Source organism: Stegostoma tigrinum, chromosome 15 (genome assembly GCF_030684315.1).
Source record: "Stegostoma tigrinum isolate sSteTig4 chromosome 15, sSteTig4.hap1, whole genome shotgun sequence".
NCBI classification, from domain to species: domain Eukaryota; kingdom Metazoa; phylum Chordata; class Chondrichthyes; order Orectolobiformes; family Stegostomatidae; genus Stegostoma; species Stegostoma tigrinum.
In genome coordinates, this window is record NC_081368.1 from 10,243,536 (window position 1) to 10,257,398 (window position 13,863).

The following is a 13,863-nucleotide window of genomic DNA, read 5'->3' on the forward strand; positions in this document are numbered from 1 at the left end:
TGGCACATATAGCAATAATATTTGGGTACATGCTAATAGCAATGATGCATTATTTTGATAGTGATACATATATATTGATAATGCTGATGCACATATTAATAAAGTGGAGCCTATAGTCATGCCAATGATGATTATTCTTTGTGGGATGTGGGTGTCAGTGCACCATTCGTTGCCTGTCCCTAATTGCTCTGATGTAATTGTGTAGATCCAGTTTCATGAACCATAACTGTTTTACTTTAGTATGACTCAGTAACTTTTAGCATCATTTCAGAGGGAAAATAAGAGTTAGCTGTGTTGCTAAGAGTCTGGAGTCACATGTAGGCTAGACAGAGTAATGAGGATAAATCTCCTTCCATTATATTAATAAATCAGGAAGCTGTTTTATGCATTGTGTGTCAGAGCAAATGTATTACTCATAGTGTTGAATGAATAATGAAATGTACAGCACAGGAATGGGCCCGTTGGCCCATGATGTTGGGCTGAACTTGATGTCTTTCCCCCCAACAACAATAGGGATACAGTCCCCTCAGTCCTCACATACCAGCCCACCAACCTCCAAATGCAACACATCATCCTCTCACATTTCATTAACGGGGGAACAAGTTTAAGAGCCGTGAGGTTATGCTGCAGCTCTACAAAACCCTGGTGAGACCACACTTGGAATATTGTGCCCAGTTCTGGTCGTCCTATTATAGGAAAAATGTGGAGGCTTTGGAGAGGGTGCAAAGGAGGTTTACCAGGATGCTGCCTGGACTGGAGGGCTTGTCTTACGAGGAGAGGTTGACTGAGCTCGGACTTTTCTCTCTGGAGAGAAGGAGGAAGAGAGGTGACCTGATCGAGCTGTACAAGGTAACGAGAGGCATGGATAGAGTCGATAGCCAGAGACTTTTCCCCAGGGCAGGACTGACTGCCATGAGGGGTCATAGTTTTAAAGGTGTTAGGAGGAAGGTATAGAGGAGACGTCAGAGGGAGGTTCTTCACCCAGAGAGTTGTGAGCGCATGGAATAGATTGCCAGTGGTAGCCGTGGAAGCGGACTCAATTAGTCACATTTAAGCGACTGCTGGACATGCACATGGACAGCAGTGAATTGAGGGAAATGTAGGTTAGGTTATTTTATTTTTGGATCAGGATTATTCCACGGCACAACATTGTGGGCCGAAGGGCCTGTACTGTGCTGTACTTTTCTATGTTCTATGTTCTATTTTCGCCACCTGCAACCAGACCCCACCACCAAAAAGATATTTCACTGCACACCCCCGTCTGCTTTCTGCACGGACAATTCACTCCGTGACTCTCTCGTCAGCTTCACACTCCCCACCAACTTCTCCACCATACCTGGTACCTTTGCCTGCAACCGCAGGAGTACTACACCTGCCCCTACATCTCCCCACAACCCCCCATCTCACCTTCGTCCAAGGCCCCAAATAATCCTTTCGGGCCCGGCGGAGATTCACCTGCACTTCACCTAACCTGATCTATTGTATCCGTCGCTCCCGATGTGGCCCATTCGAGATCGGGGATACTGAACGCAGATTCAGGGACCAGTTTGCAGAACATCTCTGCTGTGCACATGCCAACCAACCTGACTTTCTGGTTGCCATCCACTTTAACTGCTCCTAGTGACATGAGGCCAAACGTAAACTGGAGGAACAACACCTCATATTTTGCCTTGGGAGCTTACAGCCCAATGGCCTGACTATTGACTTCACCAGCTTCATAATTTCTCCTCCCCTAATCTGTCCATCTTCCGACTCACCTATCCACTCTACCCTTCCCACTGACCAACCACAATATCCCCAACCTGTTTCTACCTACCTCCATCTCACCCACACACCCCCTCTCCCATTTATCTCTGGCTCCTCTACCCCGTCCAATCCTGATGAAGGGTTTCAGCCCAAAACATTGACTTCCCTGGTCCTGTTGTCTGAACTGCTGTGCTTTTCCAGCTCCACATTTATTGACTTAAATAAATCTCGTCTGCCAGCCCTTGGTCCATATCTTTCCATTCATTGCATGTTCGCGCGCTTATCTAAACATCCCTCAAATGGTCCTATCGTGTCTGCCTCCACCACCACCGCAGGCAGCCAGTCCCACACACCTACTACGCTCTGTGTAAAAAAAAAATTGCCCCTCACATCTCCTTTGAACTTACCCCCCTCACCTTAGTAGATAATAGAACATGTATAAATAATGGTGATTTCCAGGAGCTTTGTCTCCCCTTCCCTCATAACATTTATAACCCTATCGCACCAGTTGCAGTTCTTAAACAATGCAAAACTCCACTTTGTCCAGAGCACTGTGGGACTGCTCTCCCATTGGAGAGAGACGACTAGTGGTGAGTTGAATTTGAGGGTCACCGTGCCTCAGACAAGTATGAAGGTTGAGAAGGCACGACCTTCATGGTAACGCTAATGATGCCTCTATGAGCAGCAGTGCATAAGCATAATGGGTTGGGTGTAAATCATATTTGCAATCTATTACAAGTACAGATTGCAAAATGTTGTGGTTGAGGATTAAACAGCTGGTACATTTGTTTACTTCGGTCCAGCTGTTCAGACAGGCTTGCAGCAGTGCAAAAGCATGCTAAATAAAAACAACCACTTCAAAGATATTGCCAGGACCGGGTTATTATTTTTCCCCCCTCAAGTAGACGATTGTCTTTTGAGTTCACTAGGACAAAGACTTTGCTTGGCTGTGTGTCTTGCCTTTCCAAGCAGCAAGTGTAATTTTACGGTAAGTGACAAGTGACAGTGGTGGGGAGACATTCGACTCAGCGCTCCTTTCTGCTGACCTCTGAGAATAGATTACCGTCCCCGGGTATGACAGAGACTGGCTGTTCAACTCTCCAAAAACACAGATTCTTGACTGTGACTGATGATTACTGTTCTGCAGGTTTCATAATGCTGATTACTACATGCAAGAAGCCAAGAAGCTGAAACACAGAGCTGATGCACTGGTAAGGCATGCTTTCTTCTTTCTCGTGTTTTTTTTTCTCTCTTGTATCAATGAAATAACCTAAATTAATAGTTACAAGAGGAGGCTGCTGCTGTATCACTGGTGAGAAGTGAAATTATGTTGCCGCTTGTTGAGATTCACATCACTAAAGTTCTTTTCTTTTTTAATTTTCAGCTTGATAAATTTGGAAAAGCAGTTAATTATGCAGATGCAGCACTATCATTCATTGAATGTGGAAATGCCATGGAGCGTGATCCATTAGAAGCAAAATCCCCATACACCATGTATTCTGAGACCGTGGAACTCATCAGGTTAATGTCTTTTTGAAGATAATTTTACTAATCATTTTTAGATGATAATTAATAACCTGCTGTGAGGAAATCAGGATAGAAGATTAAGATCTATACAATGATGTCATATTTCAGAACTCAATATTTAAAGTGACTTGTGACACATGCTATTTTGTTCCCTCATAATTTATGTATGTTATTACTTCATGATGTTTGGAGTCACTTGACTCACTATGTGACCAAATAAAAAGTTCACCTTGCACCAAATCTAAGGAAGATAATACCCAAGTTCAGAGAAGCTAGGTAATGCATATGGTAAATTAACTGAGAAAGGAGACGTCACATACTTTAGAAGAAAGAAACAGGGAGAGACAGACTTGCGCTTATGTACAATTTTGCACTCGGGGTTGTTTAGTGAGCACTGCCCAACTGTGAAACAAATCCAAAAGTAAAAGCTTTGTTCCTGTTATTTTTTTGCAAGTGTGGGCCATCTGAGTACAGCCTTATAGCTATTGCTTTCAAATAAGCGAGAAAACATATTGTTTGATTCAATTTCCCGATCATTTGGGCATACTGCCAATGTACCCGACATCATAACAGCACTGGAACTCATGCCTGATGTTGCTCAATTGTGTGGTTGGTGGAAAATTATTTTTTGACTTATGGTGGCATCTTTTTGGAATAAAATATCAGTCACGCCACCATAGCTCAGTTACAGCATGAAATACTTCCTTGACTTTATTCCTTGGAATAAAATGAATTCAAGGCCCAATCCAGAATTCCTATCAATAATCTGATTTCCTACAACAAAAAATTATTGTTTGCACAACTTGCACTGACAATTAAACAGTCAGAATGTGTCAAGTTCTCAACTGAACCAGAGGGTAGCATAAAGTTTAGGTGGTTCTTAATTATGGAATAGGAGAGGGAAACAGGAAAAGGAAGGTGTCATCTTTTAGATGAGTTGTCAAACTGAGAACCTCTATGTTCTCTCAGGTGGATGTGAAATATTACAACACACCATTCAAAGAAGAGCTGGGAGCCCTGCAGAGCCACCTAGGCCAATGATTATTCCTCAGGCAACACTTAAATCAGATTGCCTGTCCATAATCACATTGCTTATCTGTGGGAGCAAATTAGCTACTGTGTTTCCAACATTACAACAATATAAGCAACTTGGAAGGCACACGGTATGTTGGTCTTTATAATGAGAATTTGAGTACAGGAGCAGAGATGTCTTGCTCCTAATTGTATAGAACCATGGTTGGTATGCACCTGGAGTAATAGGTGAAGTCACGGTCCCTTGCCTAAGGAAAGAGACCTACTATAGAGGGAGAGAAGCAGAGATTTACCAGATTAATTCCTGGGATGTCCTATGAGAGTAGACTGTGAGGATTGAGCTTACATTGTCTACAATTGAAAAGGATGAGGTGAAATCTCATTAAAGTGCACAAATTTTTGAAAAGATTGAACAGGGGAGAAGCAGAATGGATGCTTCCCATAGGCTCTAGAACCAAGAGTTACCATCTTCAAATAAGATGCAAGGACTGAAACAGGTAAGAGCCTCTTCACTCAGGGTTTACTGATTCTTTGGAGTTCTCTGCCCCAAAGGACTCGAACATTAGGTAAGTTCACGATTGAGATCAACAGATATTTAACCAGTGATGTTAAGGGACATGGGAAAAATGAAAAAAATCACATTGAGGTAGATGATGAGCTATGAACTAGAATGGGAGTGAACTCAAGGGGCAGAATGGCTTAATCATTTAAGTATTCTTCAGAAGTACTTTATTGGCTGCAAAATAAAGGGATATCCTGAGGTTGTGCAAGGAGCAATTTAAGTGCAATTTAGTTTAGGAGAAGCAATGGCCCCAGTGGTATTATCGCTGGACTGTTAATTCAGAGATCCAGAAAATGTTCTGGGTTTGAATCCCACCACAGCAGATGGTGGAATTTGAATACAATAAATGTCTGGAATTAAGAATCTAATGAATCCATTGTTGGGGAAAAACCCACCTGGTTCACTAATGTCCTTTAGGGAAGGAAACTGCCATCCTTACCTGGTCTGGATTACATGTGACTCCAGACCCACAGTAATGTGGTTGACTCTTAGCTGCCCTCTGGGCAATTAGGGATGGGCAATAAATGCTGCCCTAGCCAGCGACGCCCTCATCCTGTAAATGAATAAAGGATAAAAATAGTTCATATCTTTGATTATGATTGATGTACACCTTAATTCCATTTACCTGTCTTGATTTCAGATATCCTTACTCAACAGAAATCTATATAAGCTAACCAGAAAACTAAATGGGGATGCGCCAGTAGAGATCAATAACTCATTCTGAAGCCTGTTGTTAATTTAGTGTTTTCCTACATATGTGTCCATATGTTTCTAGCTATTTTTTCAGTGATACACGAAGTGATGTTGATGCACTGTAATATGAAAGGTCACTTCCTTTATTAGCTGGGGCATGATGTCTAATTTTAGTAACTGCAACAAGATGAAAATTGAGAGATCAGACTTGTTGATGCAAATGTTTCCCTTTTACGTCCCCAAGCTACAAAATCATATTAAGTTGAGATGTCACAGTGACTGAGTGCCTGATGACACCAGTTCCTCAGGCAGTAGAATGTAGAACAAAATCTCTTCTTGCTTTTCACATTGCTACACACAAGGAATCAAGCTTAACAGCTCAATTCAGCAATAATGCAGTCCCTTTCCAGAGTACCTATGATGATGTGTGTGCACATCTCACAAAATGCCATGCAAATGAACTTGAAGCCGAGAGTTTAGATCTTACAATGTGGGTATTTTCACACCTGAATGGTTCAAAATGGGTTTAATGCTGTGCAGTGAACAATGCGAGTATGCTATTTGCTGTCAATTTTCACGGATCAGCCCAGAGTTGTATTTCTGCATAGCTACAAATGGCTATGTGTATGGAGCACAGTAGGGAGGTAATTAGGACTCTTGGACATTATACATCGCTCCCTATTTTTCTTTTCCTTTTCATTGGATTCAGTAAAAAAAAGGACTTGGCAGATTGTAGAATGGGTGATGGATGTGATAACACAACATTCTCACTCCTAGCCAAGAGTGGGATTTGTCTGTAAGGAGATATTTTGATTCCAGTTGGAAAATCCAGACGGTTGTACATTAAGACCAATGTGTCACTTTGTGCAAAGGACAGATATTGCCCATATGTTTCCCCTATTCCTGAAAAAGTAATAAAAGCTGCTCATGCATTGCACACCAGTCAGGGTCATTAATTATTTGTTGTTTCTTTCCCAAGGTATGCCATGAGGTTAAAGAATTTCACAGGTTCTATGGCCACATTAGCTGATAAGAAACTGGCAGTATTATGGTGAGTTTCAGTGAGCCAGCTTTCAGGTGAATGAGCTTAAAGTCAACTACTTTGTGATATTATAAGCGTATCATTACTTCATAAAGAACATAAATTAATGAAACAAATTTTTACCTTCTCACACATTCAGAAATTACAGAAGATTCTGCAATGCTATTTTGTGACATTTATTCATTACCGAAATTCCTTACTTTGCTTAACCAGGCAAAATGTGCAATTTTGACTTTGTATCAATCTACCTGTACTGTGTTCCTCAAGAATCCAACATGAGAAACATCATTTAATTACATTGTATTGCTTTACTGAATGTTAACCTTAACACAATATATCTCTAATTTGATCTAGTTACCGATGCTTGTCACTTCTCTATTTGCGAATGTTCAGACTTAAGAAGGACCATGCTATGAAGTATTCCCGATCCTTGATGGAATATTTTAAGGTATTTTAATGATTTTGGTGGGGGGTGGAATATGTTTTTAAAACAGCGCTGTCACCATAGTAGTGTTTATTCAAGTGTTGTACATTGCTGAGTCCAGCTGCCTTCCCCCAGTGGTAAACCCTGGTTTCTAAGCAACATTACTGGGCTATGGCAACCAGATGGGCAAGTTAGAATGTATTTCCTCAAATAGGTGATAGCAAAAGTGAAGAGATATAATCTTACAATTATAGCTAATCTAGGTAAAAGAAGAAATTAAGAAACAGTACTTCCCTTTAAAATTGGGTAGTGAGAATCCACAGCTCTTTCTTGTAAATAACCATGGATGCTGGGGGCGCTTGGAACATGCAAGGTTGAGGTTATTAGCTTTTGTTAGACAAGGCCTCTTCTGGAGTACTGTGTCCAGTTCTGGTCACCCTGTTATAGGAAGGGTTTTATTAAGCTGGAGGGGGTTTTGAAGGGATTTATCAGGAGGTTTCCAGGTGTGGAAGATTTGAGTCAATAAAGCAAGGCTGGGACTTTTCTCACTGGAGCGTAGGAAGTAGAAAGGGGACCTTATGGAGTGTTATGAAATCATTAGGGGTATAGATAGAGTCAATAGTAGATTTTTTTTTCTCCAGCATGGAAGATTTCAAGAATAGGGGGCATATTTTTAAGGTGTGAGGAAAGAGATTTATAAAAATATTGGGTTTTTTTTACACTGAGGGTGGTTCGTGTGTGGAATGAACTTCTTGAGGAAGCAATGGATGTGGGTACAATTACAACATTTAAAAGACAGTTAGATTAGTACGTGAACAGGAAAGGTTTGCTGGGTATGGGCCAAGAGCAGGCTGGTAGGACTCATTTATTTTGGGATTATAGTCAGCATGGACTGCTCGGACCAACGGGTCTGTTTTTGTATTATTTGTCTCTGTGACCTATAAGGATGCCTTAGGAAAAGGAGCGACAGTGGGGTAAATGGCTCAGAAGTAGACAGCAACTGTGGGCTTGTTGAATGGAGTATCAGGCTCAATGGGCTGAATGGCCTCTAGTTCTGAATGCCAGAAATCAGTTCATTGGTATTATTCTCACTAAAGTAGCTTCAGCATGACTTTAGAGATAATAGGAACTGCAGATGCTGGAGAATCCAAGATAACTAGGAGTGGAGCTGGCCCGAAACGTCAGCTTTCCGGCTCCTAAGATGCTGCTTGGCCTGCTGTGTTCAGCCAGCTCTACACTTTGTTATTTCAGCATGATCTTAAACTGCTAGGAATATTTCCATAAAGAACAGAACATCAGGAGAACCTTAAAAGCTTTTAAAGTGACAAATATCTTGATAGCTCTGATAGTGAAAAGCTATCCCCTCGAGTTGGCGGGAATCACTGTCAATAACTTTAAGGTGATCAGTAAGAAAGTGAGGAGGGAGTTAAGAGAAGCTTGTTTACATGTTGACTTGAAACGATAACTGCGAGTGCTAGAGAAACTCAGCAGCTCTGGCAGCATCTGTGGATAGAAAATACAGTCAGTGTTTCAAATCTGTTCCTTCTGGGCCCCTCTTAATGTATCGTAACCAGTACCAAATTCTATTTAACCATTGCCCACTGTGGCTCACGAACCTACAATGGCTCCCAGTTGGGCAATTGCTTGATTTCACACTTCCCAACCTGGTTTTCAGCACCTCTACAGCCTAGCACCTTGCTAGCTCTGTAAACCAGGGCTTCCGAAAGCGGGAAGAGGGACCCCAAGTGCAGTTGCAAGCAGAAACTTTAGGGTTGCAAGCTCTGAAATGGCAGTTGCCACAGTAGCTTCTGGCCAAGCTATAACTTTGCGCCTTCCTCTCGAACAAGCTCCCAGTTCCTCCACTCTCACTAATGGGCCACAACAACTTTTAAACCTTAAAATGGGGTCCAAGTTGGAAAATTTGGCAAGGACTGCTGTAACGTCCCCGGCCCGACAAGCCTTCAGTATCCCTGAACTTCTTGAATTTCGGCCTCTTGTTTTTAATCAGTCAATTAGTGGTGGCTATTTTTACCAGCTACCCTGGGCTGAAGCTCTGAAATTCTCTCCCTGAACCTCTTCACCTCTCCTCCACTCTCTATCTTTGTGTAAGATACTTCTTAAAAGCTGTGACTTTCACCAAACCCTGGTCATCTACCCTAACATGTGTCAAATGTTGACAAACAGAGCCCTTGTGAAGCGCCTTGGGATACTTTACTGTCAGGGTGCTGTAGAAATGCAAATTGTTGGTGAATGTGCTTTAAACATCCATAGCTTTGCTATACTTTAGCACCTCCTTGATCCCAGCAGTAACTTCTGGTCTCCATTTGTTCTAAACAGTATCAAAGCATGTTTGTTAAATGGATTAAATGTTCTTATTGATTTTATTTTTAATGGTCAGCACTTGAAATTCAATCTGACACCCAGTTCTCCGAAAACCTTTGTAAACACTTATTCATCATCTGCACATTATGCCTGGAGTGAATTGCAAAATTAACATTTGAGTAGTCAGCACTTGCTGGTTGTTTGTTCTGAACTGCCATTTGATTAATATTCTGATCCAAGCAGTATGTTTCCTAGTGGACTTCTGGTCCCTTTGGATACATCAACCCGCCCTTGATTACTTTGATGTCAATTCCAGGTAGAATTTTCTGGAATATCTCTGCAGTAAGCTTTTCTCCAGGATCAGACAGCAGAAAAGGTAGCCATATTTGTTGTCCACCCTGTGTAAGTGTTCCTTCATGAAGCAATCCTATTAGAAATAAGCAGTTGCTGAGTCACTCCAAAGGCCACTAAAGGTCAATGAGATGGTTGCATTGGGGTATTAGTCAAGCTGTTGGCTTTTGGAAAGGGAACAGAAAATGCTGGAGAAATCAGCATCTGTGACAAAAGAATCAAGGGCTAATGCTTCAAATCCAGTATGTCTCTTCTTCAGAATTAAGATTTGAAACAATAACTCTGCCTCTCTCTCTTTACAGACGCTGTTAGACAAGCTGAATTTCTCCAACAATTGCTGTTCTCATTTCAGATCTCCAGCATTTGCAGTATTTTGCTTTTGTTTTGAGTGTTGACTTTTGAAACCTTCCAGAATGTTTGAGGCTAACACACAAGCCATCAGATTTATAGCTTTCCAGAGCAAGATTTGAACTTGTTGCCTTTAGTTCATTGTTTATACTCAGTATTACCGTATCCTATATTGCCTTTGCAACATGCCTTGGGGTTCTTCTCTGCATCAATGATGCTGTTTGATTCAAGTAGTGGAAAAGTTGGTTGTACTGTTATTATTGTGGAATCCATTGTTAATACGACCAAGAAGTTGTCCCTTGCAATAATTATGGATAGATTTCAGTACGTTGTTGCTCTTTTACGTTATGTTAACTAATGTAGTAACAAAGCCCTTCACAATGTATGTTGCAGCATGGCGCTTCCCCATGCAAAGAAATGATCTTAAACTGGATGTGTTTTACTGCTGATTGGAAAACTGGTAGCAGTCTCTTGTATTTTCATGCATGACTTTTTTCTGTTACAGAGTTCCTCAAAAGCCTCACAAGCTCCTTCGCCTTGGGGAACAAATGGAAAGTAAGTTCCCCCTTCATAATTCTCAGGGACGAAATTTTGCTGGACTGTGGTGTCTGTCAGTACCACTAATTACTGCTATGGCAGCGCAGTTCAAGGTTCAAGTCCAACGCCAGAGCCTACTGACAAAAACAAGTTGACACAGGTTTTCCAGATGCTGCATTGTCATTTTCTAATGAGATGTTAAACTGAGGCAAAATTAGCTATCTTACATGGATGTAAAAGATCCTAGGCTTTTCTTTTAAGAAAGGGAGGTAATCCTGGCCAATATGAATCCATCAATCAACAAGTCAAAAAGTAGATTAACTGGTCATGATCGCTCTCATGCCTCTACTTTTCACAGACTCATAGACTTTTGCTAACTTTTATGAATTTATCCTTTTATGAGTACATACAGAAGCTTTTACACCCCACGTTTTATGTTTCTTTCTATATTTTATTCATATTGTATTTTCTCTCTCTGTTTATCAATTCAGTTCCCCATTGCTGACTCTCTCCCAATTCTCAGCCTTACAATATGTTTTGACAATTTTATAATCACTCACCTTTGATCTAATGCAATCTTTAATTTTCATTGTTAACTATTGCTCTTTTGCTTTTCCTGTTTCCTATTTTGATTTATAGTAGTACATGATTTTATTTTGAAAACCAAGCAGCATTTCTAAACATGTGACCAATGCCTACCTATCAAACTTGTTAATGTATTTTCCAATCTACCACAGACAGCTGTTCTTACCTCTGTAATTGCTCTTGCTAAGATTTAAGGGCCGTAGTTTCAGATTGGATTACATCATTTTCAAACTTAATGAGAAATTCCATTATACTGTGTCACTATTTCCTAAAAGCCATTTTATTACAAGTCTTTTATTGCAAAACCTTTTCTCATTGCATAATAATAGAGCTAAAATAGCCTGTTTTCCAGTTGGCTCCCTAACTTATTACTTCAGAAAACTTTCTCAAACACATTCTAGGAATTCATGCTTCACAGCATTGATGCTCGTAATACTTATCCACCCCCGATGCAGATTGAAGTCAGCCATGATTACTTCATTTCCCCTCACTAAATACATTCTAATGTCCTTATTTATACTGTGCCCTACATTAGTACTGCTATTTGGTAGCCCAAAAACCACAGCTACCAGTGTTTGATGTCCTGTTGCTTAGCTCCGCCCAGACTCTTATTCGTCCAAGGATGTTCTTTCACTAATATCTCAATACCTTTCCTTATTATCAGCACTAGCCACCTCCTTTCCCTTTTAGTCCCTTGTTCCTAAATGTCAAATACCCTTTAATGTTTAGTTCCCACTCTTGGTCACCATGCCACCACATCTCCATAACGACAATTAAATAATACTCTTTAAATTGAACTGGCACCATGAATTTACCTATTTTGTTGGTAAATGCTGCAGGCATTCAAATAGAGTGTTTGTTTTTATCATACTGTTTTTGTTTCTGTATTTTGTTCTGTATTTTGTATTCTGTATTTTGACCCTGGTTGATTCCAGGACTTGTTTCTGCTGCTTTACTATTTCATTTACAGCTTTTGTATTTCCCATAAGCAATTTGTTTTCATTCTAAACTTCCTCCCTGAGAGTGCTAGCAAATCTTCCTCAGGAGGATGTTACTCCTGGATATTGGGTCAAGAGCAAGAAAGTTTTATTTTAGCAAATTAAATTGCAACTTGATAATTAACAATTCAGGGGGTTTCTCTTACTCATCACAAGTTGCTGGATGATTTGCATATTAATAACCGTCTGCATCATTCATGTGCCAAGTATATAGGAGATCCCAACTGTATGAGATTGTCAAGCTTTCTGAGCTGCCTTCATTGTGTACATTGAGAGAGCTTGTCTTTGCTTCAGGAGTGATCAGGGTATAACCAGGCCAGCTTTCTCTTGTTCCAGCCACTTCCAGTCAGCACTTGTCTTTATATTTAACATGCGATCCATTCATTTCTTTCTCCTGTCCAGGGACTTGATATAACCTTGCAATACACTGGCTGCCTTCGATAAAGGAGAATTGTCAACAGTTAATGTGATTTACTCACCTCCTGAGCTGCCATCTTTCAATTTAATATCGGCCTTTAGTCTCAGAGTCACAATGTTTAGATTTGCTGAAGGACTGATGCATATTTTATTGATAGATGTTAAGATCTAAGTTTAAAAGCAATCCAAGTCACGGTTGATCAGCAAATAGCCATCACTTTTACAATGCCTGGTGATTGTGATTATGACTGAGAATTTAGCTGGATTTAATCTGGCCTAAATGTTTTTCAATACAACATTTATTCAGGGCTCTTGTCAGAACCAATAAGGAGGGATTGAGTGTAATTATTATGAATGAAATAACAGAGCTCTGATTGATTCATAAAATAAAATCATGCATCAGAGTGTTAATCAAGCTCCTCTGAGCATTTGCAAGCTGTTTAAAGTATTGATCACAAAAGCAGCCCACTAACATAGTGAACAAAGGGACTGCCTACAGGTTCAGCAGCATCTGTTTCCTCCAATACAACTGTTTGTTTCCTAATTATTTTAAGGAGATAAACAGGCTGGATTTGAGTCAGTCAATTGGCTTTTTCTCGACGGAGTCCCTCTCTAGCTGTCTGTCGCATCCCAGTTTTGACCTTCTGGTCTACAAGAGCCAGGTCACTTCATCAACACTCTCTAGCATGTACCATTACTAGCTGTGCCAATGTCCAAAACTGCATGGCCAAGCACAATTTTATTTTGCCCAAGTTGTCAACAACATCTTTTTTTGAAGGCACATTACAGAACAGGAGTCTTGCAGTAATATTTGGACTTTCTCAAACAAAGGGCATCACTAAGCACTTTGAAACCAATGAAGCATTTTTCAAAAGTGTGATCATTGTTGTAATACGGGAAATGTGATAGCAAATGTACACGGCGTGATGCCAGAATCATCCATGTGGTAGTGTTCAGAGAGGGTGGATCAGCTTTACTTATTAATGACCAGATCATGTGTTTCAGTGATGTTGTTTGGGGATGAATATTGGCCAGTACAGGTAGTTCTCCTATAACGTGATAGTTGCCTTCTTATGTGACCTCGTGCTAGAGGAAATTGTCGTAGAAAATCGTGATGTAGGAAAATAGCTGTAGAAAATTGCTATACATGAACCGTAGAAGAAAGTTTGCGTTTTCGAAACAGCGTCTATGATTTGTCAATTATATTACAGCCAATTCACATATCTAAGCATGCATTCTTATAGAACTACCTGTATATTAGAGGTATCCTGTTTGCTGT

The 13,863-nt window shown here is 40.5% G+C and overlaps 1 protein-coding gene across 6 annotated transcripts in view; it reads left to right on the top strand.

Moving 5' to 3' along the window:
• The window catches only part of aff2 (AF4/FMR2 family, member 2), a 538,364-nt gene that overhangs the window by 507,077 nt on the left and 17,424 nt on the right, over positions 1 to 13,863 (top strand). For all 6 annotated transcript variants that reach the window (XM_059651333.1, XM_059651335.1, XM_059651330.1 and 3 more), the window contains 5 exons: positions 2,894 to 2,957; positions 3,131 to 3,267; positions 6,540 to 6,611; positions 6,957 to 7,050; positions 10,553 to 10,602. In XM_059651333.1, coding sequence (XP_059507316.1) covers positions 2,894 to 2,957; positions 3,131 to 3,267; positions 6,540 to 6,611; positions 6,957 to 7,050; positions 10,553 to 10,602 — 417 coding nt within the window. The remainder of the gene's footprint in view (positions 1 to 2,893; positions 2,958 to 3,130; positions 3,268 to 6,539; positions 6,612 to 6,956; positions 7,051 to 10,552; positions 10,603 to 13,863) is intronic.